The following is a 26,260-nucleotide window of genomic DNA, read 5'->3' on the forward strand; positions in this document are numbered from 1 at the left end:
AATCCAATAGATCTAATGATTTTCACACTCTTTTAAGTCAGAAGTATAATGCAAACTAAAACTACATACTGATCACACACTCTATATTAAGGGGTATAATATGATCTACAGCAGTATCATAATTCAACTACTTTGAATACAGATATAAGGTAACATATGATAACAGAATAATCTCACAATGTGCACACACACCTTTATCTTATCTCTACCTTACCTAATCTCTTTTGATTAAGAACAAAGAATAAAGTTACTGTTAGTAAAAGCACACAAAGAAACTCTATTATAGCACACTATAATCACATATAAGACTGGAGGTTGTGCCTTTTTATCCTTTTTTGGACGTAATGGTATTTCAATCTCTCTCTGTCCCAGTCATTAAAAATACAATCAATATAATTTATTATACTTTTTATATTTCATTGTGAAATATAAATGTATAAAAACTATAAATACATTTGCCATTACATATTCAATCAATTTATATTTGCATTTGAATAACGATAACTTTAGTAATGTCTAAATGAGTAAAACAATTAAAAATAAATTCAATTTACTAATGCGTCCATTATTGCACAATTCATTATTAAAATGCAAAATTTTTAGGTAGATCAACATTTACAAATACCAGAAAAGATATGTGTAACAATGACCATGCATAGCTGACTATAATGTGAACCACACCAAATACTGGATGGGACCATTGCCATTATTAGTAAATACATGCATTGCCTTTAAAATTCTCACCTTTAATTTTGATACAGGCCTTGCAACAACTGCCTTACAGCAAGATTAGTTTTAATTTTTATTTTTAAATATTTTTAACAACAAAGATAGCATATTGACATGTAGTAATCCTGCATTACAGGAGTATTATGATGTTAGTGAACAAATTAAAACTAATGTTTTACTCAGTGCAACTTTTTCAGTGTTCATGTTGATTAAAATGCACAGGATTGTATGTGGAATCCATCCATCCATCTGCTTCTGCTTATCCTTTTCAGGGTCGCGGGGGATGCTGGAGCCTATCCCAGCTCTCATAGGGCGAGAGGCGGGGTACACAGGGGGCAGAAAACCATTTACACTGACATTCACTCCCGCATTCACACCTATGGGCAATTTGAATTAACCAATTAACCTATCCCCATTAACTACATGTCTTTGGATGGTGGGAGGAACAAATCGTTGTTGTCCTTATCAGCACAACAAACCTCCTCAGGTTTGTTGTGCTGATAAGTTATATTAATAAGTTAAAACTGTCAACATTTCATGATGAACAACGAGGCAGCAGGAGGGCAGCTGCAGTTTAACAGCTTCAATTCACTGACTGGAAACAACATTAGAAATATCATCATCCTCAACTCATCTGCTCCACTGTCACTGACACCAACAACGGACACACCTTCACTTCATCCCATGTATAAATATATGGAAACATCCTGTGAGTGAAAGTGTGTGTGAAGGTGTGTATGTGTGTGTTAGTATCAGGATCAGAGAACGACAGCTTTCCTCTGTTCCAGTCCAGATTTACTCTGATCCTCTGGAGCTTATTCTCTACTGAGAGAGCAGTGCGAGGACCTGATGGAGAGCATGCTGAGTATTTACCTAAACTGAAACCGATTTTCCATATTCCAGACCTTATCAGTCCCTTTCTCTGGGTAGATTCTGCTAACACACCCAGTTCCCACCCTGTACTGTCTCCAACTTCAACATCCCAGCTGTGAGTCCCTGAGTTAAAGCCCTCAGAGCCCAGGACAGAGCAGTATGAATCAATCCTCTCTGGATTATCAGGAAGCTGCTGTTCATCTCCTCCTCGTCTCACACTGGTCAGATCTTCAGACAGGATGAGGTTTGGATGAGCAGTGTTTGGGTCCAGAATGAGAGGAGTGTAGAAGACCATGTCCTTCTTATTATTCCAGATGTTGAAGGTCAGGTTGCCCAGGTGTTTGGCCTGGTCTATCAGAGCTCCTGAGGGCAGCTGTGGATCATCCAGCAGGGGGCAGCGCTGGACTCTTTCCACTGCAGCCTTGTAGTTGTGCAGGAATGAGACGTCTTCAGCTCTCAGCTCCTCCTCTGTGGCTCTGACTGTGTCTGAAAGAGCTGCTCTCTCTCTGCTCAGAGCCTCCATCTTCTCCTTCATCATCCCACTCTTCTGCTCCTCTTCCTCCCTCAGTGCAGCCAGCCTGGCCTCCTCTTCCTCTGCTAGAAACTGGTGAAGCTTCTTAAACTGCTCCTTAATCTGCCTCTCTGTGTGTCGGGCCTGGACCTTAATGTGTTTTGCTGTTTGATCAAACTTCACTTGAACTTCTTCACAAACCTTTAACTTCTTCTTTAAGGGCTCCAGAGTTTCCTGAAGTTCCTTCTTGTGTTGTTGTGCAGCTTCATCGATGGCTCTGAATCTGTGATTGGTGTGTTTTTCTGAGTCTCTGCAGACGACACACACTGGCTGCTGATGGTCCAGACAGAAGAGTTTGAGTTTCTCAGAGTGCAGACTGCAGAGAGCCTCTGAAGCCGTCTGATCCCTCTCCTGTAAGAACGACTCACACAGGTTCATTAAAGCTCGGTTTAAAGGTAGATCATAAACTGATATTTCCTTACAAACTGGACACTGGTGTGTTGGTCTCTCTCTCCACCATCTCTTCAAACAGTCTTTACAGAAGCTGTGGCTACATGACAGAATAACAGGATCTCTGAAGACCTCCTGACAGACCGGACAGCAGAGATCCTTCTGTGATCTGGAAGCCATTGAGTCTGTGAGTGAAGCTGAAAACAGCAGACAGGAAGTACAGTCAGTCCTGGCTCCCCTCCCTCCTCTACCACCTTCACTAAAACTTTCTTTGAGTCGTGTTTTTGCTCAAACTGACATTCAGTGTGTGGAGCGTCAGCAGCTTGAAGCAGCAGTGTTGGAGTTTTCCACTTTTCTCTCCTGTAGCTGGACTCACTCAGAGGAAGCTGCTAGTTTGGTCTGAACTCAGTCTGATCGTCTGTGCCTCTCTCTTTACCGAGGAATAGGAACAGCTTGTTTCCTGGTTTGTCGCAGTTTACTGATGTCAAGGGTGGAGCTCTGTTCACCTCCCTTGGCTGTCAAGAGTTTTGCGTCAGCCGTAAATAAAGGTGTGTTTCATCACAGAGTTCACTTGTTTACCTACCAGCAGCTGTAAAACAGTTCAAAGCATTAAGCTCAGAAAATAAGGTGTCACTTCATGTAGTTGTTTGGGAGGCTTTATTTTGAAAGTGCTTCAGCCTGCCTTGATATTTGGCAGATTCTCTAGCTGCTGGTGTGTAATGCAAACACAGGGGATTTCATGTGTTTAGTGGTGAGAACAGCTGGAGTCCTTCTTTCTTACTACCACAAGATGCAACAGGGTTACAACTTTCTTCGATCACCTGACTCTCCAGAAGGTGTTGAATATGGGCCTTCTCATACTCTGAAGGTGCAATGTGTCAATACCGCTGGCAGACAGGAGTCTCATCTAAGAGTGCAATCTCATAAGTGATTAAATTGGTACACCCCAAATCTCTATCATGAAAAGAAAAAACAAAACTGGTAGTCACACAAAGTGATCTTACCCAGTCCTGCTCCTGTACAGTGAGGGCTGACAGTTTTCAGAGAGTTTTACTCCTCACTCTGAGTTGCCAGGGTAACACATTTTTCCTCTCCCAAATCTTCCAACAAACTGGTCAAGCCATCTGATTGGCTGACAATTTCAACTTGGCACAAAGTGCCAAGCTGACTGCAAGTTGGCAAAATGGTCTCGGTTAATCCCACATTGGTGACAGGGATAAATGCAGTGCCACTGACTTGAACCAAAGTTGGAGAAGAAAGGAGGCCATGAGGCAAACCTGTATCTAATGGTTCAAAAAGCGCTGCTCCAGTGTGTGCTGAAGAAGCTTTTCGACATGTGGTTAATACAAATTTCAGTGTTCCTGCTGGGATGCAAATTCTTCTTCTACCTTTAACTCTCACTGGACCACTCACCTGTGCTTCAGGATGTAGCTGAGCCATTTGGCAACGCTGCAAAGCCTCCTGCCAAGGATCTTTCTGCACCATAGGAAGGTCGAAAAGAGCAGAGCCATGTTCCAAAAACAGCTCCCTATAACATTCACTGATCACATTCATGCAAAGAACTTCACATATTTCTGAGTTGGGGCTGGCCTCCAAAGGATCTCTAATAACTAGCACACCACGCTTGGCTATTTGCCTCCGTAACACCTGATAGTGAAGTTCCAGGTAGCCAACGTAGGGAATATCTAGCCGATTAGCTGCACTGTCATGCTTTCAGTTTTTCTTGACCCCAGTTCTTAAAATGTTTGGTAAAAAAAACTCTCAATGTGGTAGTGACCATGGACCCAGTGTCTAGTAAACAGGAGACATCTACCCCTCCCATATTAATGGTAACCTTTGGGCAGGATCCTACCAACTGGGGTGGGGGGCCATTGCAACCGTTGGAGCCAGTTATGTCCCCATCTGATATGTGGCTCAGCATAACAGAGGGTGCTAGTTTTACGACCACATGGAAAAGGTGCACTGACCAGATGAGCTCGTGCAAGGGGTTGAAGACTCAAAGGCTACTACCCTTTCATTATCTTGGAGATTATGTGTTGGAATTTCAGGCCCGGGAGCCATCGCCAGTCCCCTTCAAGGCCTTCCCCAAACCGCAGCTCAATTCATGTCAAAGCATTCACTTTTACCTACTAAAACGCTGTCAAACCTAAAATGAGGACGTGGGCCCAGCTAGTGAAAGACTCTTTAGCAAAATTGCCAGGTTTCTGACACTGTCTGCAACTGACCTGCCTTCCTCTCTGCGTGACCATTTCCATCTCATTTAAGTAATTATTTCAGTTGGATATACCAAAATAAATGTCTAAAAAATTAACTTATATTTTTGTGTTATATTGAGGTTTTTATTTACATTTATTTCATTTAAAAAAGAAATCAGCATTTGGGTTACAGAATACCTTTTTTGCATGTACTTAATATTTTGTTTGAAACTGAATCAAAATATTTGAGATATAGGTATCTGTTGCACACTTGTATTAAAACGAATTGAAACCTGTGTGGCTCTGTGAGTTTGACTTTACTGGGTCTGCAAATGTATACACAGTACATTGTTACACATCTGTACTAGGGGTGGGTTTTAATAATCGATTCATCGATTAAAATCGATTCTGGCTTGGATAACGTGAAATCGATTCATTCAAATCCTGAATGGATTTTTTAATATAAATTTATTTTGCCCGAAACGCCAGAATCTCAGGTGAAACCTCACAAAATTTCAACAACCACCAAACAGCTAAGACAGTAAATGAGAGCAGGTACACGGATTCTGCACAAGGACGTAAACACACAGCGCGGACCCGCGGATCAGAATCAGTGAGATGTCGCCTTTCTCACCCGATGGGCGCTGCAGCTTTAAGCGGCTGTGCGCGTTCCCGCGGACGGCAATCACTTTCTGGCAGACAATCACTTTTTGGCACAACAACTGCAGGGACACGGTCGGGGCTGAAAGCCGACAGCTCGCTGATTCTGATGTTTCGGCGGGTCCGCGCTTTGCGTTCACGCCCTTTTTGCGCTGATTCTAAAGCTGTTAGTTTTATCTCTCTCCAAACAATATTGACTGAACCAGCAGCAAAAGAAGATCCAAACTATGCTTCACGTAAACATCGTCATGAAATCACTCTGACTTTTACTGTTTTGCTTCACCCACGATAAAATCACACTTCATGCACAGCTCTCTCTCTCTCTGTCCCTCTCTGTACTGTTTTCTGCATTATTCGCTTGATTGTTACGCACAAGTCTACCGTTGTTTACAGCGCTGTCGGCCGCTGTTTTTTTTTCCGTTTTACATACTTCCAAAAAGAAAACCTAATTTCTGCTGTTCAATACTGAACAAATTTAAACTTTTTAAAATTATGCAAAATGCAAAGCGCTTAGCATGTCTCTAATAAAACCGCTGTAACATCAGAGGTAACGTTCATATGTTGATTAATGGTTTTCTTTCGTTTTTGATGTACTGCAGAATATTTTTATAAAATCCCAGGCCAGGAAAACCACCTTCATGTTTTTCTGTGTTTTATCTTCAGCTACTTTGACACAAAGGCATCTGCTGTGACGCTCACACCTTTGATAAAGTCTTGCGTGTGTCAGCTTCCTTTTTATAGATGCAAAAATATGTCAATGTACTGATCTGAATTATAATATTTCTGACTGTCAAAATTTCCCAGATTCAAATCGAATTTAATTGAATCGAATCGTGGATCGAATCGATTCGGGACCTTGTGAATCGGAAATGAATCGATTCTAGAAATCAGTGACGATACCCAGCCCTAATCTGTACAGTCTCACACAGCTCTTGATAGGCGCACTGCATTTTGGTTAGTGGCCGGGCTTGTTTACTCCTGCTAGAGCTGCTTTTTTATTGAGAGACTCCTTCTTGTGGTGTAAGGGAGGAATAACTACCCTTCCAGCACTTTGTCTTATTGGAGACTGGGGCACACATTATTTTACAACAACCAAAGAAAATAACATATTTGAACAATATGAACATTTCAACCAAATATTATATTGTAACTAAAAGATTATGGGGGCGTGGGGGTGGGGTTGTGTTGTTTTTGTCCTTGATGCCTCTCTTGTCCTTACATATGTATACTTATCAGTATCTTGGAGTAAAATTGTTAATTACTCACATATTATTTATATTCAGCAACTACAACTTCAAAGTTTAAGTAAAACATGATGGTAGTAATTTACTATTAGTGCGTGTGAAGAGCGCGCAGCCTCACGGGAAATCTTTCATTTCTGCACAACGGCGGTTAATGGACACAAACTCACAGCGGAGCCACCTGGAACATTTGCTGGTAAGTGGCCTGAGAGCAAACTGTTAATGCAATGTTAACCATGTCTCAGCCACTGTTCCATAGTACCTGAACTTTCATTCTTAAGCCATTTGCCCATTGTCAGTACCAGTCTGATTGCCTTATTTTATTTTTTTATTTGAGACTATTAAAAGAAACATAACTTGCGGTTAATACTTTATCCTACAATTTGAGTTGTAATAAGCATATTTTTTCTCAGTAGTGAGTATGTTGCAGAATGTCTCTGTGTGTTGAGCCTTTTTTTCTGTTTATATCTTTTGTCATCATGGAACAACCTGTTCATTGGAGACAACGGTGCTTTTGCCTATCAGTACAAATAACAAAAAGGTTGTTCCATGTTCCTTTGTATGCATGAAATCCGTTAACACATGTCACCAGAGATGGGCAGTAACGTGTTACAAGTAACGCATTACTGTAATGCGATTACTTTTTTCAAGTAACGAGAAAAGTAAGGGATTGCTATTGCAAAAAAAGGTAATTAGATTAAATTGATACACCCCAAATCTCCATCATGAAAAGAAAAAACAAAACTGATAGTTACTGCTTTACTAAAACCATAAATTTTTTTTGTGAGTGTCTCATGACAATTACGTAAGTGAGTGCAACCTTCGTGGCAACAGCTGTGTGCAGATCAACAATGGATAATATATCGAGTGCGGGAGAGAGTATGACGTGCAACGTTTAAAGCGTGAAAGTACTGACTTTACTTTGAGTTTGATTCCATAAAAAGTGACAAAAACATTAGTGTCCGTTGTTCACTGCGTGGGAAGAAAACTTCTTTTTACAGCGAAAAACCCCTAAACTTTCGAGGAAGCACTGAGTGCACTGCCACAGAATGGGAAATTCACAGAGAAACTCGCGGATTCTTCCACTGACCGCTGCGGCACACCTGCACCAGGGCAAACCTCTGCCTACCCCAGTCCTGCTTTACAGGTGAAAATAGAGCAACAGGACCGCTAGTCTTTGATTTGATTTATTTTCTGCTGTGTTTTACTTGCATCTATTTGAAAGAGTGAGTGTAAACACAAAAAAATATTTTATTTTATTTTATGTGCTGAAATGTGCAGAAAATAGGTTTAAATGTTAAACAAATTTCTTCCAGTCAGAGAATGTTGCATATAATTACATTTTTGCTTGATGCATAAAGTTAAAAGATTAAAACTAATAAAACAAGTTTAAAAAAGAGACTTTTCCATTTGATTACATTTTATATGATGGATTATGCAGAAAAAGTAGAATTGGGCTGAAAGAGCTATCGCTTTTTTACTTATTCAGGTTGTAAATCATGTTTTTAAAAACTAACTAAGTAACTAATTACTTTTTAAAATAAGTAATCAGTAAAGCAACAGGATTTCTTTTTGGGGGAAGTAATCAGTAATTAGTTACTGATTACTTTTTTCAAGTAACTTGATCAACACTGCATGTCACTGGCACGTGAGCTGATGCTGCTCGCCGAATGCCCGTTTTTTCATATTTACATCAGTGTAGGCGCCATGTCCAGATTTCTAATGTTCTCTAATGTAAAACGCCCATGCCATTAAAACTTAGCATCCAGCCTAGAACAGTTAGTGTGCATGTTTTACTTTACTTTCTACAGGTTTTCGGTTAATTATTTGAATTGTTGTTTAATACCAATTTAAGCCATTTGGTAAATACTTTTTTATAGCTTAATGTAAAAAGTTTTGTTCCATCAAAAATACAAGTGTTTAATTCTACAAAGTGCTTAATTTCTCTGTTAATTTAACTGCCAAAGTTATGTTTAGGCTTGCACAGAAAAGCAAGAAGATGTTTAAATGTGCAGTGTTGCATAGTTTACTAAGAGCTAATACTTTGTGTTTTACAGAGGGACATTCCCATTGAGAAAACAAGAGAGGTGATCATCAGATGTCTCACTGACCGTGTGGGAGAAGATGCAAATGCCCTAATCAAAGACTTCAAAGTTGGTGCAGTATGTCACTTTCAGTGATTTTAAAAGTTTTATATTGTGGGTAACGGGATCATAAGTTCCATGCAATAAATGAAAATTTGATTGTGGGAAATGTGTAGTAGCGCTGTTTTAGTTTATTTTATTTGTTGCTGTTTGTTTAATGGTTGGATGTAAGCATGAGTAATGTAATTTATTTTTTTGCTGACATTCTCCACCCAGCCCCTAAAGTAGGTTTGAGTGAAGGAAACTGGACTCAATTCAGAAAAACACCTTCAAAGAACTAAAGAAGTCTAGTTTCCTTCACTCAAACCTATGAGGATCACCATGACCTGGATGACTGAGAACCTTCACCACGCATGAAGGAAGCATCAAATAACTTTTTGGTGTGTATCACTGCTCAAAGCCCCTCACCCATTCTAAAACAACCACTTCCCCTATATAATTTCACACAGAGAGACCATTTATGCAGCGCAAAAGCTTACTTGTTTAAAATGACTTAAAACTGCAAATTTCAGTGTTAAAATTAGTAGCTTCAGATTTCATGTGAAAACAGACTTCTTGCATCCTTCACTGCCCGCAATGATATATAGAAAGAAATATAGATGTATCTAAAGATCTATATCAGGAGACACATGCAACCTAATTTCTCAATGGTGCGACTAAAAAAAAAATTGTTCGAGTACAAAAAAAACAAAAAAAAGGTCAAAGAACAGTCTGCCTGTGGTCAACAACAGACACACATTATGCCCATATCGTGGTTCAAACCAATCAAAGATGCTCAGGGATGGGACCTCTGATTGGCTGTGGTCCAGATATTCCTCTATTCCTTCGTACGTGTACGTTTGAAAGTGCAGGTGGATAGAGGGAGGTGAGTAGTTTGAATAAAGCATATCGATTCATTAAATCCTGAATTGACTTTTAAATTTAAATGTATTTTTCCACAAATGCCAGAATCTCAGATTAAAGCTCACAAATCTATTTCAACAACCACCAAACAGCTAAAACAGCAAATGAGAGCAGGTAGACGGATTCCACACAAAGACGTAAACACAGAGTGGACCAGACGCATCAATAAGATGTCGGCGTGCCCCCGTATGTGCCGTCGGGGCTGGATGCTGACAGTTTACGGATTATGGGTGCGCCCTCTGTGTTTACGTCTTTTTTGCGCTAGATTTTGATGCTGCAGGTTTTTTCACTCTCCAACCAAAATCAACTGAATCAGCAGCAAAAGAAGATCAAAACGAAGCTTCACATTTGAATTCCCTCTTACTTTTGCTGTTTTGCTTCCACCACGATAAAAAAGAAAAAAAAAAAAAAAGAAAAAAAAAAAAAAAAAAATCACACTTTCTGCACAGCTCTCTTTCTCTCAGAGTACTTCAAGAACAGTTTTCTATCTCAAATCTCTGTTTTCTGCATTATTCGTTCGCTAATAACGCACAAGTCATGTGCACCGCTGTCGGCCGCTGTAGTTGTTTGTTTTTTTTCCAGAAATGGCCTTCAAGAAGAAAGCCTGCTATTATTAAACTATTATGCCAAATTACTGATAAATGATCAGAATTATAATACTTCTGACTGTCTGAGTCAAAATTGAATCAAACCCACACCTTGTGAATTGGAATGAATGGACTATAGAAATCAGTGACGATACCCAGCTCTAGTGAGTAACCTAGGCCTGACAGAGGTAGATGTAGCTGTGGGTAATGAGAAAAGATGAAAAGAACGACTGATAACTTTTTCGTTAAGGCCTGATCTATCTGAAATTCATAGCCAGTGCTCTGATACAGAGCCATCAACCTCTGAAAGTTGAAAAACCACAGTGTAAATGCACTGATAAATGTGATAAATGCACTGTCCAAGTGTCCCCTGTCCCCACTGCCTTTCAGCGGCAGGCAGCAGCCTGGCCAATGTGATGATAAGCACAAGAGATTGTTAGTTAATCATTTACAAATGAGCAGTGTTGGGTAAGTTACTTTAAATTAGTAACTTAGTTACATTACTAGTTACTTCTCTAAAAAAGTAACTCAGTTACTTCAAGTTACTCGTTACTTTCAGAGTAACTAGTTACTAGGGAAAGTAACTTTGGTTTTACTCAGAATTCTCTTGTTAATGTGTTGCTTCCGTAACTGGATACCCAGCCAGACTGCCAGTCTTCTAGCTTGCTTACTTGCCACAAGTGCACTGTGCCACCTACCAATAGAAAGGAAAAAATAATGTGCACATTTCCACGAGAGAAATCCCACGCCTGGACCATCGTTGACCGCCGCCATGATTCTAGCCTGCTTTTTACATCCAACACAAAAACTGCAGTCGTGGTGCTTTTGATTGTACTCAGAACTTGGAAATTCTGCCTTCTGAATAGGAAGATGTAGGTAACACCAGACTGCAGATGAGCTGCATACAGAGCTGGACTGGGACAAAAAAATCGTCCCGGGCATTTTGACTAGAGACCGGCCCACCATTATAGGAAAAATCATAAAGCTGTTCTGATGGTATATATGTATCAATCTATCAATTGTTTGTTGTAAAACTCAGATAATTATTATTATTATTTTTTTTTTTTAAAAAGCGAGACATTTTAAATGACAATAATAAAGAAAAGTATTTCCTTGTGCCCCCCTTTCCCTGTTAATGCCCTACCTGCCCCCCTGGCAACACTTTGCTAGACCCGCCCCTGCACAGTTACCAGCTGTCAGCTACTTAGAAAAGGATCCTGGTGTTATTTGTCTCTCAGAAACAGTTCATAACTTCCCTTCAACTCATTCATGTCACCTAAAAGGTAAACCTGTTTCTACATCACCTGTTCAGCTCTGATGATTCAGTAAGGACATCTCCTGGTTTCATCTGCATGTTTCCCTCTCACCAGATAACCAAACCGATATCATGACCAGCAGCTTTACAGCTGTGGCTCCAGCAAACATCAGCTGATACTACAAATTAATATTAAATAAATTCTAACAACAGCTGATCAAGCTTAAACGTGCTGCTGTTGTTTAACGCGACATCTGCTGGTTTCCTCTTTCTGGCGCAAAGTGGGCGATAAATAAACAAGAGAGAAAAGCCGATCAGCTGATCACTGATCAGTTTCGTGATTGAAGTAGAAACGGGAGAGAATGAGAGAAGAAGAGGCAGCTGTGCAGCTTCAGCTTTGTGTCTTTTTCATTGTAGCTGAAGTCCGGGACAAACTGTGTTCCTTTTCACCTCAATACGAAACGCGTAATATTTTCTCTGAATACGAGACAATTCTGTTTTTTAGGGGACGGTTGGCAACTCTAATAATTAACCGTATGAACAAAATAAAGTTCAACATCAGTAACATAGCACCCACCCAGCTGTATAGAAACTCTGTCATGCTAGCTAGCACGCAGTACGAAAATGTCAGCATACCGAAAATAAACTCCACCTAAACTTGGTTTATATCTGACTCAGACTGCAGGTCATAACTTCTTACCTGAAGTTCAGTTCACCTGACACGCGGACCGGCGGCCGCTTCGGGTCTCTCCTCTTGCCTCCCTTTTCCTTCATCCACCTGCTGGCTTCCACCACTTGCTAATGTTACTGAATCTGTAGAAGCTCCACAATAGCCACCACCAAACAATTGAGTTATTTTTACACATCTCCCAGCATCTGGCCAATCCAACACCTTTCAGTGTTTATACCGTTAGGAAAAAAAAAAAAAAAAAAAACCATCGGCCCGTAAAAACGAAAAATCACCATCGGCCCACCGGGCATTGGCCAGTCCAGCTATGATTGTAGGGTAGCAAAAATCGTCGGAAAACACGTTTCCAACACTGCAGGTTCCCTGGGTGTAATGTTTTTCAGCTAAAAAGAAACATGGTCTGACTCCTACCTAATTATATAAAGAGTAACTGAAGGTTAAATGCAGCTAACATGTCCTGTTTTAAGCCAGGCACTTACTCCTCCGCTGAGTCTCAGCCACCATCGCTCTGGCAGCAACGGTGCTAGAGGCAGAGCAGGGGAGAGGCGAGCTGGAACAAACCATTTTGGGGGGGTTTTCTATACTTTTGTTGTTAAAATGTTACGTCTCAACCAAGTACTGTATGCTTTTTATATTTTTAGCAGTGTGGCACACAAACAGCAAATATTGTCCAAAAAAGTAAGAAATCTTTGGGGGTGCTTTGATCCATTTTTGGGGGTGCTTTCAGCACCCCCAAAAATGAGCTAAAATCACCCCTGGAATCATGTATGATTTTCGTTCCACTTGTCACGTGTACACCACTTTGTATTGGTCTTTCACGTGGAATTCCAATAAAATTGATTCATGTTTGTGGCTGTAATGTGACAAAATGTGGAAAAGTTCAAGGGGGCCGAATACTTTTGCAAGCCACTGTAAATATATTAAACCACTCTAAAATACAATCGATACATGCATTGGTGCCTACTGATACAGTGAAACAACAAAAACAAATAAACAAAAACAACAACCTGGCTGTTGAATTATTAAGCAAGATCGAAATAAATTAAAATAACCACTGGTGTATCTGGACCTCGGCCACAAAGCCAGAGATCCACCCTGGAAAAGCAGCAGCTTGACAATCTGTAAATGAAAACAGGACATCACTTTTACTGAACAATTGACCGCAGCAGGAATATCCCTCCCACCTGGCTTCATATGTATTGTTCAGTTACCTTTTTACAAGTTTGGGACACCCCCTAACAAATATCGACAAACGCTGGTTGAGTCCCCTACACGTTTTGTCACAGGAACAAAACAATGGTTTCTTCCTACAGGGGGTACAGATACAGCACACTAAACCTCCGCTAAATCACCAAAACATAAGCGGACCATTTTCGGTGACCTACCGCTCGAATAAAAGGCTAAGGGACCCACATCAAAGTTCAAAGTGCCAAATACCACGGCTTGGACCAGGCACTCACAGAGCTCCAGGTTCACTTAAGAGAATGAGTAATTGCCTGCACCTGTGCTTATAAAAGGGAAAAACCTGGCCCCACCTACTAGGGGCGGTTCCCAGTCTCAGGTCTCACCTTTCACAATAAGGTCTGGATGTAATGTCCTTTTACCTTCTCAGATTTAATGAGGAAAGCTGGGAGGACTTTAATCTTTTCCTCAAGAATAGGGGAGACCGGGGATAGTTGTAACATTTTTGACATTTCTGTCTGTAAATTGGAGCTCTTTTAAGGTAGTGGATTCAAAATGTAATGCAAAGTATTTACATGTCTCTGCTATTAAATAGTGCAGCTATCTTCTCTGCAGCACAATTACCCATTGTGTTTGAGACCATACCATGCAAAGAGTGAAATGTTACAATTAACCCCATAGTCTGGGTTAGTTGTAACATATCCTGGGGTGAAATGTAACAATGAAATAAGGGTACTGACAAAACATTAACATGTAATCTTTTTTATTCAACACATGAATGCACTTAGAGCCATTAATGTAGCTGTGTGTGTGTAACAGAATGCAGAAATCTAGCTTTTGAACATATTCCAACCCCCCAAAAAAGACAAATGATGGAATTTTCTGCAACTGAATATTTCATTAAATTTGGTTGGTCTTCCTTGAGTTTGGCCTCATTGGCTCAGTGGGCATTATAACCTACAACTCTTGCACCAACTTTTGAACATAACAATGAAGCTGAAAAAATGTAGTTGTGCACCAGCATCGCAATTCCATTACTTTTTGTCATGGCTTACCTTGGTGTGGTTTGCAAAGTGCTTCAGAAAGATCAGGAAATCTGTTTCTTTCACCCATCCTGATTTATTTCCACTACCAATATTTCCTACTGGTCCATCTCTGACACAGTGGTCTGCATAGTGTATTTGTGGGAACACAAACAGTGGAGGAATTGTGTTGCCAATGGCATTAACCGCATATACAAAGGTGACCAGTGAACCTCTCTGCTGATGTCATTGCCCCAACTTGTTTAATATAAGTGTAGCACCCAACTCAAGTAGCTCAGGATTAACCCTCGGTTAAGGTGGCGATAGTACTATGAGTGGGGCCCTGGGTACGTTACTTAATTTTACTGGTAAACAGGAGAAACAATAACTAACCAGTTTTAACCTTTGTATTTAGAAGTCTTAATATTGGCGGTGCCTCCACTTAGTGAAAATAATATGAATTCTGTTTAATCTTCACTAAGAATAATGAATTTATCTAACATGTTAAACCTCCTTTTTACCTTTTTAGTAACCCTTATCACTTATAAACTCTGTAAATAATAATTATGACACAACACAAAACTTTAAATTCAAGATGTAAAATTTAGTCAAATTAAAGTATGATTTAAATAAAAAAAAAAAAATACAATATTCCAAGTCTGAAGTGTTTCCTTACAATTCAATTGGATGTTTTCTCTTCACAATTCACAGTCAATGTTTTAGAAAACACATTTATCCAAAATACTCCCCTTTAAGTTCAGTTCAAATTTTGTAACCTTTGTGAGCTCATTCACTGAAACCGTTGCAGGCCTGATCGTTGCTCGGGCTTGTTGGACCAGAAAACACACAAATGGCCGCTTCACTTGATAAACAAGCAGAAAACAAAACGCACGTGCTCAGGTCTACTCACAAATCCTTTGGGCTAAGTGCGAGGGCAAGCTGAGAGACAGGCTCGGTTTGTGACCATGCGGCCTCCACTCGGCAACGTGGTTGGAATTAGCGGCATACCCGGGCTGCTGAGTACATGCTAACTCGCAATTAACATCATACATTTTAAGTACTTCCACATTCCGTTTAAGTTCAATACTAACTCAACATTCAGTACTCACTCATCACAGGGTAAAACAGTCCATAACAGGAACGTAGACTCTGCATCCACAGCTATTGTTTTGACTATTCTCCTGTTAGCTCTGGTACACAACCTCCGGTAACATGCAGCTGCCGACTCTCACTAGCTTAGTTAGTGTTTTTCCTTCCGCCTCGCTTAGATCCCGCGTTCCTCACGTCTGATTGGACAATAGGTTTACATCAACCAATGGGATAAAAGAAAATACAAGATTGACAACCTAAAATGAACTTGTAAAACAACTGGCAGCAAATAAAAGTTTTCCTTGTTTCACATCAGATAACAAACCTTTGGTTTTCTTGCAACTTTTGACTCCATGAACACTTAAATTATGATTAACTTCTATTTATTGTGATTTTAAACACGTTTTTAATGCATTTGAACTCTTTTGTTTTTAAATACATATATGAAATATTTACAATAAAGTCTTTACATGACAATATTTATGTATCCTTTTAACCTGTGTTAGGGTTCGGATATTGAGGAGGAATCCAAAATAACCACAGATCCGGCCGGGTGCAATTAGACAGCATTTTAATGAACACATGTGGAGTCCAACAGCCCAATCAGCGTTGAACTGCCTTACAATAGTCAGAACAAAGGCTTTATAGGGTTCCTGTTGTCAGGCAGACTCAATACAGCATACGTCAGCCTAAACCACAACCGTTCAGTCAACTTTGAACACAGTTTTTAAAAAGAACATTGTCTTCGGCTCGGTGCTTCCCCTCAGCTCGTCTTCGCTGTCGCTTATCTCTGGGACATCTGGTGTACTTCCTGGAACAGACTAACACGTACACACCCCACTTTGCAGTTGCAAGCAAAACATAATTAAACTCTTACCTACTCAAATGAGTCTATCTAATATGTGTGTATGTATGTGTCAGCTTCTGCTGCCCTTTGTTTCACCTCTCAGCTCCCCAGCTAGACCTTGTAACCTTTCCACTAGACAGAAGGCCAGCACAACTGAAACTCTGTGTGTGTGTGTGTGTGTAATAATCTTGACTTACATGTAAAATATATAAAACAAATGTTTCAATCTAATACAACTACTTAAAGCTTAATCAAAGCTTAATCAAAGATAAATGCATAAAAGACAATAGCATCATCGAAACTGCTCCTCAGAATTATTGCACTGAGACTCTGCTTTCGGTTTCACTTCTGCAGAAGCGTGCAGTTTCCTGTCTTATTTTGAGGATACTCAGCATTAGGCCTTTTCTTTCACAATGCAGTCTGCCCATAAACTTTTAAGATTATAGATTCAAAAGCATTTCGGGTTATAGATTCAACTCAACAGTTTAAAGTGGTTCTTACTGGACCTGTAATAAAGACTAATATAATACCAATATATTTGAACATCTGAATGCATCTGCATGCAACATCACTATTAATAATGAAATGGTAATGATGATTATAAAAATAGCCGCAAAAATATCTTTCTCTTCCTGACACCTGTAGGGTCTAAAATAGATATTTGAGACCAGGCTACACAAGTTAAAGTAATAGTGTGGTAAGTTGTAACATCTGCATTATTGTTACAACTAACCCAGACTGTTGCTGTTACAACTGACCCAGACTCCTATAGCCATGAACTAGCTAACATTACAGCCAACGGCTAAAACATTAGCACTAAAGCCCTGCACAGAATATATCCCCATAGACATACAAATAACATAATTTAAGTTTGATGAGTTTAACTGCAAAGCAGATAATGCTATTAGAAATTGAAATAAAGTAGAAAAACTTTTTTTCGTATTAAATTGTCTGTGTTTGAGATCACATCATTTGAAACTTAGTCCTGATTGGAGAAATTGGAAGTGTTACAACTGACCCACGTTACAACTATCCCCAGTCTCCCCTATACAGTAGTCTGCAAATTAATATATATGGTTTTAATAATATTAGATGTTATTATGCTGGGAAAAGATAGTGCTCAGCTGCAGATGAGAGAACACCATGATCACGTGTCCCTGTGAGTATAAGTCATCTGTTTTATAGCGACATGTGGCATAACTCCATCTGACACTTTGATGTTCATCTATATTCACCCAGAAATCAGGACAAACAAGCCAGTCTCTGTGAAGACGTCTCAGAGCAGAAGTTTTCCATGGGGTGCCCAATCCCAGTTCTCGAGAGCTACTATCCTGCAGTTTTTAGATGCATCCCTACTCCAACACAGCTGAATCAAATGGTTTAATTACCTCTTCAGCATGCCATCAAGTTTGGCAAAGGACTGATAACAAGCCATTCATTTGATTCAGGTGTGTCGGAACAAGGTTGCATCTAAAAGCTGCAGGACGGTAGCTGTCGAGGACTGGGTTTGGGCACCCCTGCCAGAAAGGATCTCACATCAGCTGCTACCATCTTGTGGCCAAATTTGGTTACTGTCTTTGGAATCTGTCTCAATGAGACATTTGTTTTAGAAATGTTTAGCATGTGTTTATTATTTATCACACAGTTGTCTACAACCTCTAACTCCTTATTAAGCTTTGAAGTCATTGATTCAGGATTTAGCTGCGTGTTTTGTTGTGTCATCACAAACTCAGCAGTCTGTGCCTTTTTAATACAAATTGAAGATTGTTAATAAAAAATTAAATAATGATTGCTCCAAACAGCTACCATGAGATACTCCACACATTACTGCCATTAAAATAAACAGTGTGGTCCTGGTCTGCCAGACAGCTTTCTAACTTAATTATCAAAATGGTGGATTTTAAATCAAACCATCAACATAAACAAGTGACTTTCAGTACTTTTAATTTGGTTAGCAATTAACTGGTTAGCAATCAAGCAGCTTATAGATTGATCCCATCTCTGCTCCATCTGCTCTACATTATCTCATCGTTATGAGAAAATTCTATCAGGATTAGAAACTTAAATTTTTATATATTTATTTTAATTTCTGTTAAATTTCCTTTAAGTTCCAGGGTGGGTTTAATTGTTTTACTTTAGTATTTACTGTTCAGACATTTTGAGCTTTTTCATTGTGGCATGTGCGGTATTTTTCAGGCTGTGAGATTTAAGAAACTCTATTGTGTTAGAAATTTTTTGACAATATATTTATTTTTGTCATAAACAGAGAAGAAAAAACAACAAACTGCTTCGCCCCATTCAACACATGTCAGTCCATATCCCAGCAAACTAAATCATCTCCATTTACACACATCAAATAGAAACATGAATCACTTGTAATGATTAGAAACTTGATAGAATTTCAAATCTAGTTTGGGGAGTCATTCAGTGAGAAACAGTGAAATGATTTTCCATGTGAAAAGGTGGACAGCAGAAACAGAAAGAAACAGTGAGAACTAAAAGAGAAACAAAGAGCTTTGGAACAACGAGGCAGCAGGAGGACAGCTGCAGTTTAACAGCTTCAATTCACTGACAGGAAACAACATTAGAAATATCATCATCCTCAACTCATCTGCTCCACTGACACTGACACCTTCAACGGCAACACCTTCACTTTACCATCAGTGCTGATATATGGAAACATCCTGTGAGTGAAAGTGTGTGTGAAGGTGTGTATGTGTGTGTTAGTATCAGGATCAGAGAACGACAGCTTTCCTCTGTTCCAGTCCAGATTCACTCTGATCCTCTGGAGCTTCTTCTCTACTGAGAGAGCAGTGAGACGAGCTGATGGTGAACATGCTGAGTATTTACCTTCATAGAACCGTATTCTCCATAATACAGACCGTATGCTTCCCGTTCTCTGCACACACTCTGCTAACACACCCAGTGCCCACCATGTACCGTCTCCAACTTCAACATCCCAACTGTGAGTCCCTGAGTTAAAGCCCTCAGAGCCCAGGACAGAGCATATAAATCCATTAAACCTCTCTGGATTATCAGGAAGCTGCTGCCTCTCTCCTCCTCCTCTCACACTGGTCAGATCTTCAGACAGGATGAGTTCTGGATGAGCAGTGTTTGGGTCCAGAATGAGAGGAGTGTAGGAGACCATGTCCTTCATGTTGTTCCAGATGTGGAAGGTCAGGTTGCCCAGGTGTTTGGCCTGGTCTATCAGAGCTCCTGAGGGCAGCTGTGGATCATCCAGCAGGGGGCAGCGCTGGACTCTTTCCACTGCAGCCTTGTAGTTGTGCAGGAATGAGACGTCTTCAGCTCTCAGCTCCTCCTCTGTGGCTCTGACTGTGTCTGAAAGAGGTGCTATCTCTCTGCTCAGAGCCTCCATCTTCTCCTTCATCATCCCACTCTTCTGCTCCTCTTCCTCCCTCAGTGCAGCCAGCCTAGCCTCCTCTTCCTCTGCTAGAAACTGCTGAAGCTTCTTAAACTGCTCCTTAATCTGCCTCTCTGTGTGTCGGGCCTGGACCTCAATGTGTTTTGCTGTTTGATCAAACTTCACTTGAACTTCTTCATAAACCTTTAACTTCTTCTTTAAGGGCTCCAGAGTTTCCTGAAGTTCCTTCTTGTGTTGTTGTGCAGCTTCATCGATGGGTCTGAATCTGTGCTTGGTGTGTCTTTCTGAGTCTCTGCAGACGAGACACGCTGGCTGCTGATCATCCAGACAGAAGAGTTTGAGTTTCTCAGAGTGCAGACTGCAGAGAGCCTCTGAAGCTGTCTGATCCCTTTCCTGTAAGAACGACTCACACAGGTTCTTTAAAGCTCGGTTTAAAGGTGGTTCTTCCCTTGAAGATCTTCTCTTACAAATTGGACAGTGGTGTGTTGGTCTCTCTCTCCACCATCTCTTCAGACAGTCTTTACAGAAGCTGTGGCTACATGACAGAATAACAGGATCTCTGAAGACCTCCTGACAGACCGGACAGCAGAGATCCTCCTCTGATCTGGAAGCCATTGAGTCTGTGAGTGAAGCTGAAAACAACAGACAGGAAGTACAGTCAGTCCTGGCTCCCCTCCCTCCTCTACTACCTTCACTGAAACGTCCTTTAAATTGTGTTTTGGCTCAAACTCACATTCAGTGTGTGGAGCGTCAGCAGCTTGAAGCAGCAGTGTTGGAGTTTTCCACTTTTCTCTCCTTTAGCTTGACTCAGTCAGAGGAAGCTGCTAGTTTGGTCTAAACTCAGTCTGATCGTGTGTGTGTCTCTCTTTACCGAGGAAGTGGAACAACCTGTTTTCTCGTTTCTCTTAGGTGAGTGACATGAGGGGCGGAACTTCATTCACCTTCCTTTTACAAAGCTGTTGCATCACCCAAAAATAAGGGTGTGTTTCATGCCAGAGTTCAGACATTTAACTGCCAGCAGCTGTGAATCACATCATATTATGAAGATCAGAAAATAAAGTGTAATTCACTGCACCTACTCACCCTCCCCACCTGAGTTCTGCCAGTGAGGAAGTCCAACACCCATGCACACAGGTGACTGTTGAGTCCTAGATACTTCAGCTTTAAGAACAGTCTGCCGGGCACTATTGTGTTGAACGCTGAACTGTAATCAACAAACAGCAATCTCACATAGTTACCCTGTTTCTTGTCCATGTGACTGAAGGTGGTGTGCAGGACATGGGCAATGGCATCCTCTGTGGTTCTTTTGGGAGGGTAAGGAAACTGGAGCCAATCTGTGGTGTTTGCGATGGTGGAGAAGATGATATTCTTCAATAGCCTCTTGAACACCATCATAACCACTGAGGTTAGTGCAACTAGCCGGTAGTCATTCAGGCATGAGGGCTTGTTGTTCTTGTGCATAAGGATGATGGTGGATCTCTTGAAGCATGTGGGGACCACAGACTTAAACATAGACTTGTTGAAAATCGAAGTGAACACACTTGATAATTTGTTAGCACTGCACCGTAGCAGACGGCCGGTGATGTCGTCTGGTCCTGCCTCAATCAGAATCAGAATCAGAATTTATTAATCCCGAAGGAAATTAGGGTTACAGCAGGCAGCACTCTAATGGCACATGAGCACTTACAAAGGAACCTTCTCACCAAACTTACACAAACAACACATTGGGAAGACATGTCAGAGAGGTAGGCTGATAGGAAAAAAACAACAAAAATACATAAAATGAGGTGAGAGGAGGACTCTCAATCTCCTGTTGGAGAGCTGTGAGCTTCTCCATGATGTTATCAAAGTTACGCTCCGTGATGTTGTCCTTCTCGTGCTCAAAGAGCAGATTCTGAGAACTCACGACCGCAGTGAGCTTCTCCAAGATGTAATCAATTTTCGCTCAGGGGTCTTTTTCTGAGTGCTTCTCCAAGATGTAATCCAATTTTCGCTCAGAGGTCTTATTCTGAGTGTTCACGGCAGCCGTGAGCTTCTCCAAGATCTTATCCGTGCTGCGCTCAATGAGCACATTTTGAGAACTCACCACTCGTCCCATCGTTTCAATCCCCGCGGGCAGCCTTGTGGGGTTTTGAACAGCCGATTCCGCTTTCTTTAATCTTCGATAAGCCAGGGCCAAGCCAGCTCCGATCAGCAAGAAACACTCAGGCTCACCCGAGCCCAGACTTCTCGTTGAGAAAAGGGTGTCAATTGCATTCAGGGACCAGTTGATCAAATCCATAATTCCTCTTTAGGTTTCAGAGAACAGACTGTGAGAGAGTGTTCCAGGGAAAAGTAATACAAAAATACACGAGACTAGACAAGGACACAAGAGGCTAAGCGGGGAAGATAAGGGGGAGAGGAGAGGAGAAAAAGTGCAACCGCCTTCGCCAAGAGCCTTGTGCTCACTCTCCTCAGCGCCGCTCGGACATCATGCTGTGCGATGCTGATCGCAGGTCCCTCTCTGATGATGTCACTGTCCTCAGTTGTCAGGCAGTAGTTAGCATTAGCCGACTGGCAAACCTAGAAACAGGCGTAGAACTGGTTCAGCTCATTGGTGCGTTGGTCGGTGCAGTGTCCTTGGCTTTGTAATCCGTGATTGCGCATAGTCCGAGCCATATGCTCCGTGTGTCGCCCTGGCTGAAGCAAGATTCCACATGCTCCCGATACAGACATTTAGCATCACTCACAATGCGCCGCACGCTGCATGAGGCCGCTTTGTAGGCACTCATATCGCCAGTGGCGAGACCCGCGTTGTAGATGGTGGTCCTGGTGTTCACTGCAGTGCGGATCGATCTGTCCACCCACGGTTTCTGGTTCAGAAACGTCACGACTCTTGCAGTGGGGATGATCTCCTTCGCTAGCATGTTTACGAAGCTTACTGCTACATGTGTAAACTCATTGATGTCGCCTCAGCATGCTCTCAACATGTCCCAGTCTACGTCTTTAACCACGTCATGTAGCGTCGCATCTGATCGGGCAGACCACCGTTTCACCTCCCTCGTGGTTACTTCATCCCTCCGTATGTGTTGTTTGTACTCCAGGTTGAGGAAGATGGCGTTGTGGTTAGACTTCCCAAAAACCCGGTGTGAAACTGCCTTGTAGCCCTTCTTGTATAGCGTCTAGCAATGTTCCAATATCCTATCTCCCCTCATCGGACATGTGACATTTTGGTAAAGGTTCGGCATGACTTGTCCGAGGTTTGCTTTATTAAAGTCTCCTGCTACAATGAAGGCTGAACCCGGATCCCTGTTTTGAAACGCACTCAGCACATCATGTAGATCAGATGGTGGTGGGATCTAGACCACTGTGGCGATTACTGAGGAGAAGAAGAAGAAAGGGCGACACTTAATACTCAGGTCGCTGTTGCTAAAATATAAGCAGACACAACTGACAGATCCTGGTAGAACTCTCTCCTGCGCATGCTGAGTTTCAGTGCATACACATGACGTACATACTATATGTGTGGATGTTCAAGCTATTTAATTGAATTTTAGACCAAACAATCCCTTGTTGCTTTAACTTAAGCACTTAACAATAGTATTCTGTTAGTTGTTTGGGAATTTTAACATTTTTATACACATTTCTTCACTAGTTGGCTCACTGCACTAGTTTAAGTGAAAACTTGAATTAGTGAAAATATCTTCATAAATGTTGAGTGGGGTTCTATTTTAAGTTTATGTACTTTGATTTATTGTTATTCATGGTTTTGGTTCTCTTTATTGTTTTATCCATCCATCTATTGATCCATTCATCTTCTGCTTATCTGGGGCCGGGTCATGGGGGCAACAGGCTAAGCAGAGAAGCCCAGACCTCCCTCTCTCCAGCCACCTCCTCCAGCTTGTCCGGGGGAACACCGAGGCATTCCCAGTCCAGCCGAGAGATATAATCTCTCTAGCATTTCCTGGGTCTGCCCTTGGGCCTAGCCCAGGTGGGACATGCCCAGAACACCTCACCCAGGAGGCGCTCAGGAGGCATCCTTATCAGATGCCTGAACCACCTCAACTGGCTCCTTGTGGAGGAGCAGTGGCTCTACTTGGTAGATCGTGGGGCAAGAGTTGGCAGTTCGTCTTGTAATCGGAAGGTTTCCGGTTCGAACCCTGGCTTCAACAGTCTCGGTCGTGGTGTCCTTGTGCAAGACACTTCACCCGTTGCCTACTGGTGGTGGTCAGAGGGCCCGGTGGTGCCAGAGGGCCCGGTGATGCCAGTGTCCGGCAGCCTCGCCTCTGTCAGTGCGGCCCAGGGCAGCTGTGGCTACAATGTAGCTTGCCATCACCAGTGTGTGAATGGGTGAATGACTGAATATAGTGTAAAGCACATTGGGGTCCTTAGGGACTAAGTAAAGCGCTATACAAATACAGACCATTTACCATTTAATTAGAGCCCCTCCCAGATGGCTGAATTTCTCACCCTATCGCTAAGGGAGAGGCCAAGCACCCTTTAAAGGAAGCTCATTTCTGGCACTTGTATCCGCAATCTCATTTCTTTTGGTCACTACCCACAACTTGGGACCATAGGTGAGGATAGTGATGTCGAGCGACCAGTAAATTTTTACACTCAGCTGTCTCTTCATCAATATGGACCGGTAGAGTGTCTGCATCACTGCAGCCACAGCACCAATCCGTCTGTCAAGACACTGACCTCGTGAACAAAACCCCAAGATACTTGAACTCCTCCACTTGGGGCAGGAGGGGAGCGTGAGGCCATCACCTGATTAAGCCAACAGAACCGCATCATGCGCACATCATCTGTGAACAGAGATGAGATTCTGAGACCACCCAAGTGAAAGCCTTCCACCACTTGGCTGCACCTACAAAGTCTGTCCTTAAAAATTATGAACAGAAATGAACAAAATTGGTGACAAATGGCAGCTTTGGCGGACTCCATCACCCACCAGGAACGAGTCCGACTTATTGCCGGCTATGCGGACCACACTCTTGCAATGGTTGTATAGGGATTGAATGGCCTGTAGCAATGGGCCAAACACCCCATACTCACGGAGCATCTCCCACAGGACACTCCGTAGGATACGGTCGAATGCCTTCTCCAAGTCCACAAAACACATATAGACTGTTTGGGCAAACTCCCATACACCCTCAAGTATCCTCGAGAGGATAAAGAGTGGTCTTCCGCTACCAGGACGAAAACCGCATTGTTATTTTATTTTATTTATTTATTTGTTTTTAGAAAGAGGGGCAATACATATTAATGTTAGGATGCCTGGGTCGTTGACCCAGGGTTTTTGGGTTTATTACATTATTTATAATTTCTAGTCTTCGGGTTTTTGTTAGAGTCATGTCTTATCATTTGTCTCTGTGTAATCCTTAGTTGCTGTCTCCCCTGTCCGCCATATCCCCGTGTCCAGTCAGTGTCTGTGTCTGCCCTGGTCCCACGTCTCTGTTCCCTCTGTAGTGCCGGCATGTGAGTCTGTGTCTTTTGTTCAGTCTGTGTTATGTGTTTCCTGTTTTACTTTGAAGGTCTCTGTCTTATCTCAGTGTGTTCAGTTTACGCTTCCTGGTCTCGTCAGTTCTGATTTGCCCGAGCTGTGTTTCCCTCCTGTTGTCCATTCCCTGATTGCTCCCTCTATGTATTTAAGCCCTGTGTTTCAGTTTGTCTTTGTCGCGAGCTACCCTTAACTTGCTGTGTGTTCTGTCTGTGTAAGTGTATTTTGTATTCCTAGTTTTGTTACACTTTTGAGTTCAGCATTAAAGCTGTTTTGAGTTCACGTCTGTTTCCGGAGTCTGCACTTTGCGTCCTCCTTACCACCACTCCTGCCTGCACACAGCCTACACCTAACATAAGATCGCGACCAGAACATGGACCCCGCAGACTGTTCGACCTCGGATTTTGAGACTGAGATGAAGGGGTTGGTAGATTTGCTGGACCGCATCGCTCAGGCCGATAGCTTACAGGCTATGGCTGTGGGACTGAGCACGGTCGAGGCAATGATTACAACCAACCCCCGGCTTCATCAGTTCTCCATGGACACATATCTGAGCCACACCATAGCCGCGTGGAGGGAGCACGTCAGAGCCTCTCTCTCCACACCAACGCAGCAGCAGCAGACGGAGCTCGCTGTTAAGCAGCTGCGTTCGCCACAGCAGGACAGTGTTTCTGCTGAAGGTTCTGGAGAACTCCTCCTGTGTGGTGAGCCAGAGGATTTGCAGCCCGGTCACCTGGAGGCTTCGCGGCCCAGTTTGCCTGCTCCCCCTTCCCGGAGTAAACAGCGTTCACGCCACTGCCACTTCGGAACAACTGAGCACACCCCAGTTTTGGGAGAAAGTGACTGTTTAGTGTTCCGGCCAGCCCCTGTGGCTGCTGTTATGTCTAGGACTCCTTTTGTTTCTCTGGCAGATTCTCAGCCTATGTCTTTTTCCGTGCCTCAGCTGGCAAATAGAACTGGCAACAGAGTGCCACCTGCCATAACTAAGTTGGCTAAACAACTGGGACCTGGCGTTGCAGA

The 26,260-nt window shown here is 42.1% G+C and overlaps 2 protein-coding genes across 2 annotated transcripts; both read right to left on the reverse strand.

Annotated features, from left to right (window-relative positions):
• Window positions 1-461: 461 nt before the first annotated feature.
• On the reverse strand, window positions 462-3,372 carry LOC100694864 (nuclear factor 7, ovary-like). The gene is made up of 2 exons (XM_005477730.4): window positions 2,862-3,372; window positions 462-2,760 (listed from the first exon to the last, which is right to left on the reverse strand). Exon 2 carries the CDS (start codon window positions 2,741-2,743, stop codon window positions 1,355-1,357), a length of 1,389 nt encoding a protein of 462 aa, XP_005477787.2. The 5' UTR covers window positions 2,744-2,760; window positions 2,862-3,372; the 3' UTR covers window positions 462-1,354.
• Window positions 3,373-18,881: 15,509 nt separating this feature from the next.
• On the reverse strand, window positions 18,882-20,581 carry LOC100695130 (nuclear factor 7, ovary-like). Its single transcript, XM_005477729.4, has 2 exons — window positions 20,492-20,581; window positions 18,882-20,390 (listed from the first exon to the last, which is right to left on the reverse strand). The coding sequence occupies exon 2, from the start codon at window positions 20,371-20,373 to the stop codon at window positions 18,979-18,981; it is 1,395 nt and encodes a 464-aa protein (XP_005477786.2). The 5' UTR covers window positions 20,374-20,390; window positions 20,492-20,581; the 3' UTR covers window positions 18,882-18,978.
• Window positions 20,582-26,260: the final 5,679 nt, after the last annotated feature.

The sequence above is a fragment of the Oreochromis niloticus genome, linkage group LG3 (genome assembly GCF_001858045.2).
Source record: "Oreochromis niloticus isolate F11D_XX linkage group LG3, O_niloticus_UMD_NMBU, whole genome shotgun sequence".
In the NCBI taxonomy this organism is placed as follows: Eukaryota; Metazoa; Chordata; class Actinopteri; order Cichliformes; family Cichlidae; genus Oreochromis; species Oreochromis niloticus.

Coding starts and splice junctions, on each gene's coding strand:
- LOC100694864 (XM_005477730.4), bottom strand. CDS start 2,743: ATGGCTTCCAGATCACAGAAGGATCTCTGCTGTCCGGTCTGTCAGGAG.
- LOC100695130 (XM_005477729.4), bottom strand. CDS start 20,373: ATGGCTTCCAGATCAGAGGAGGATCTCTGCTGTCCGGTCTGTCAGGAG.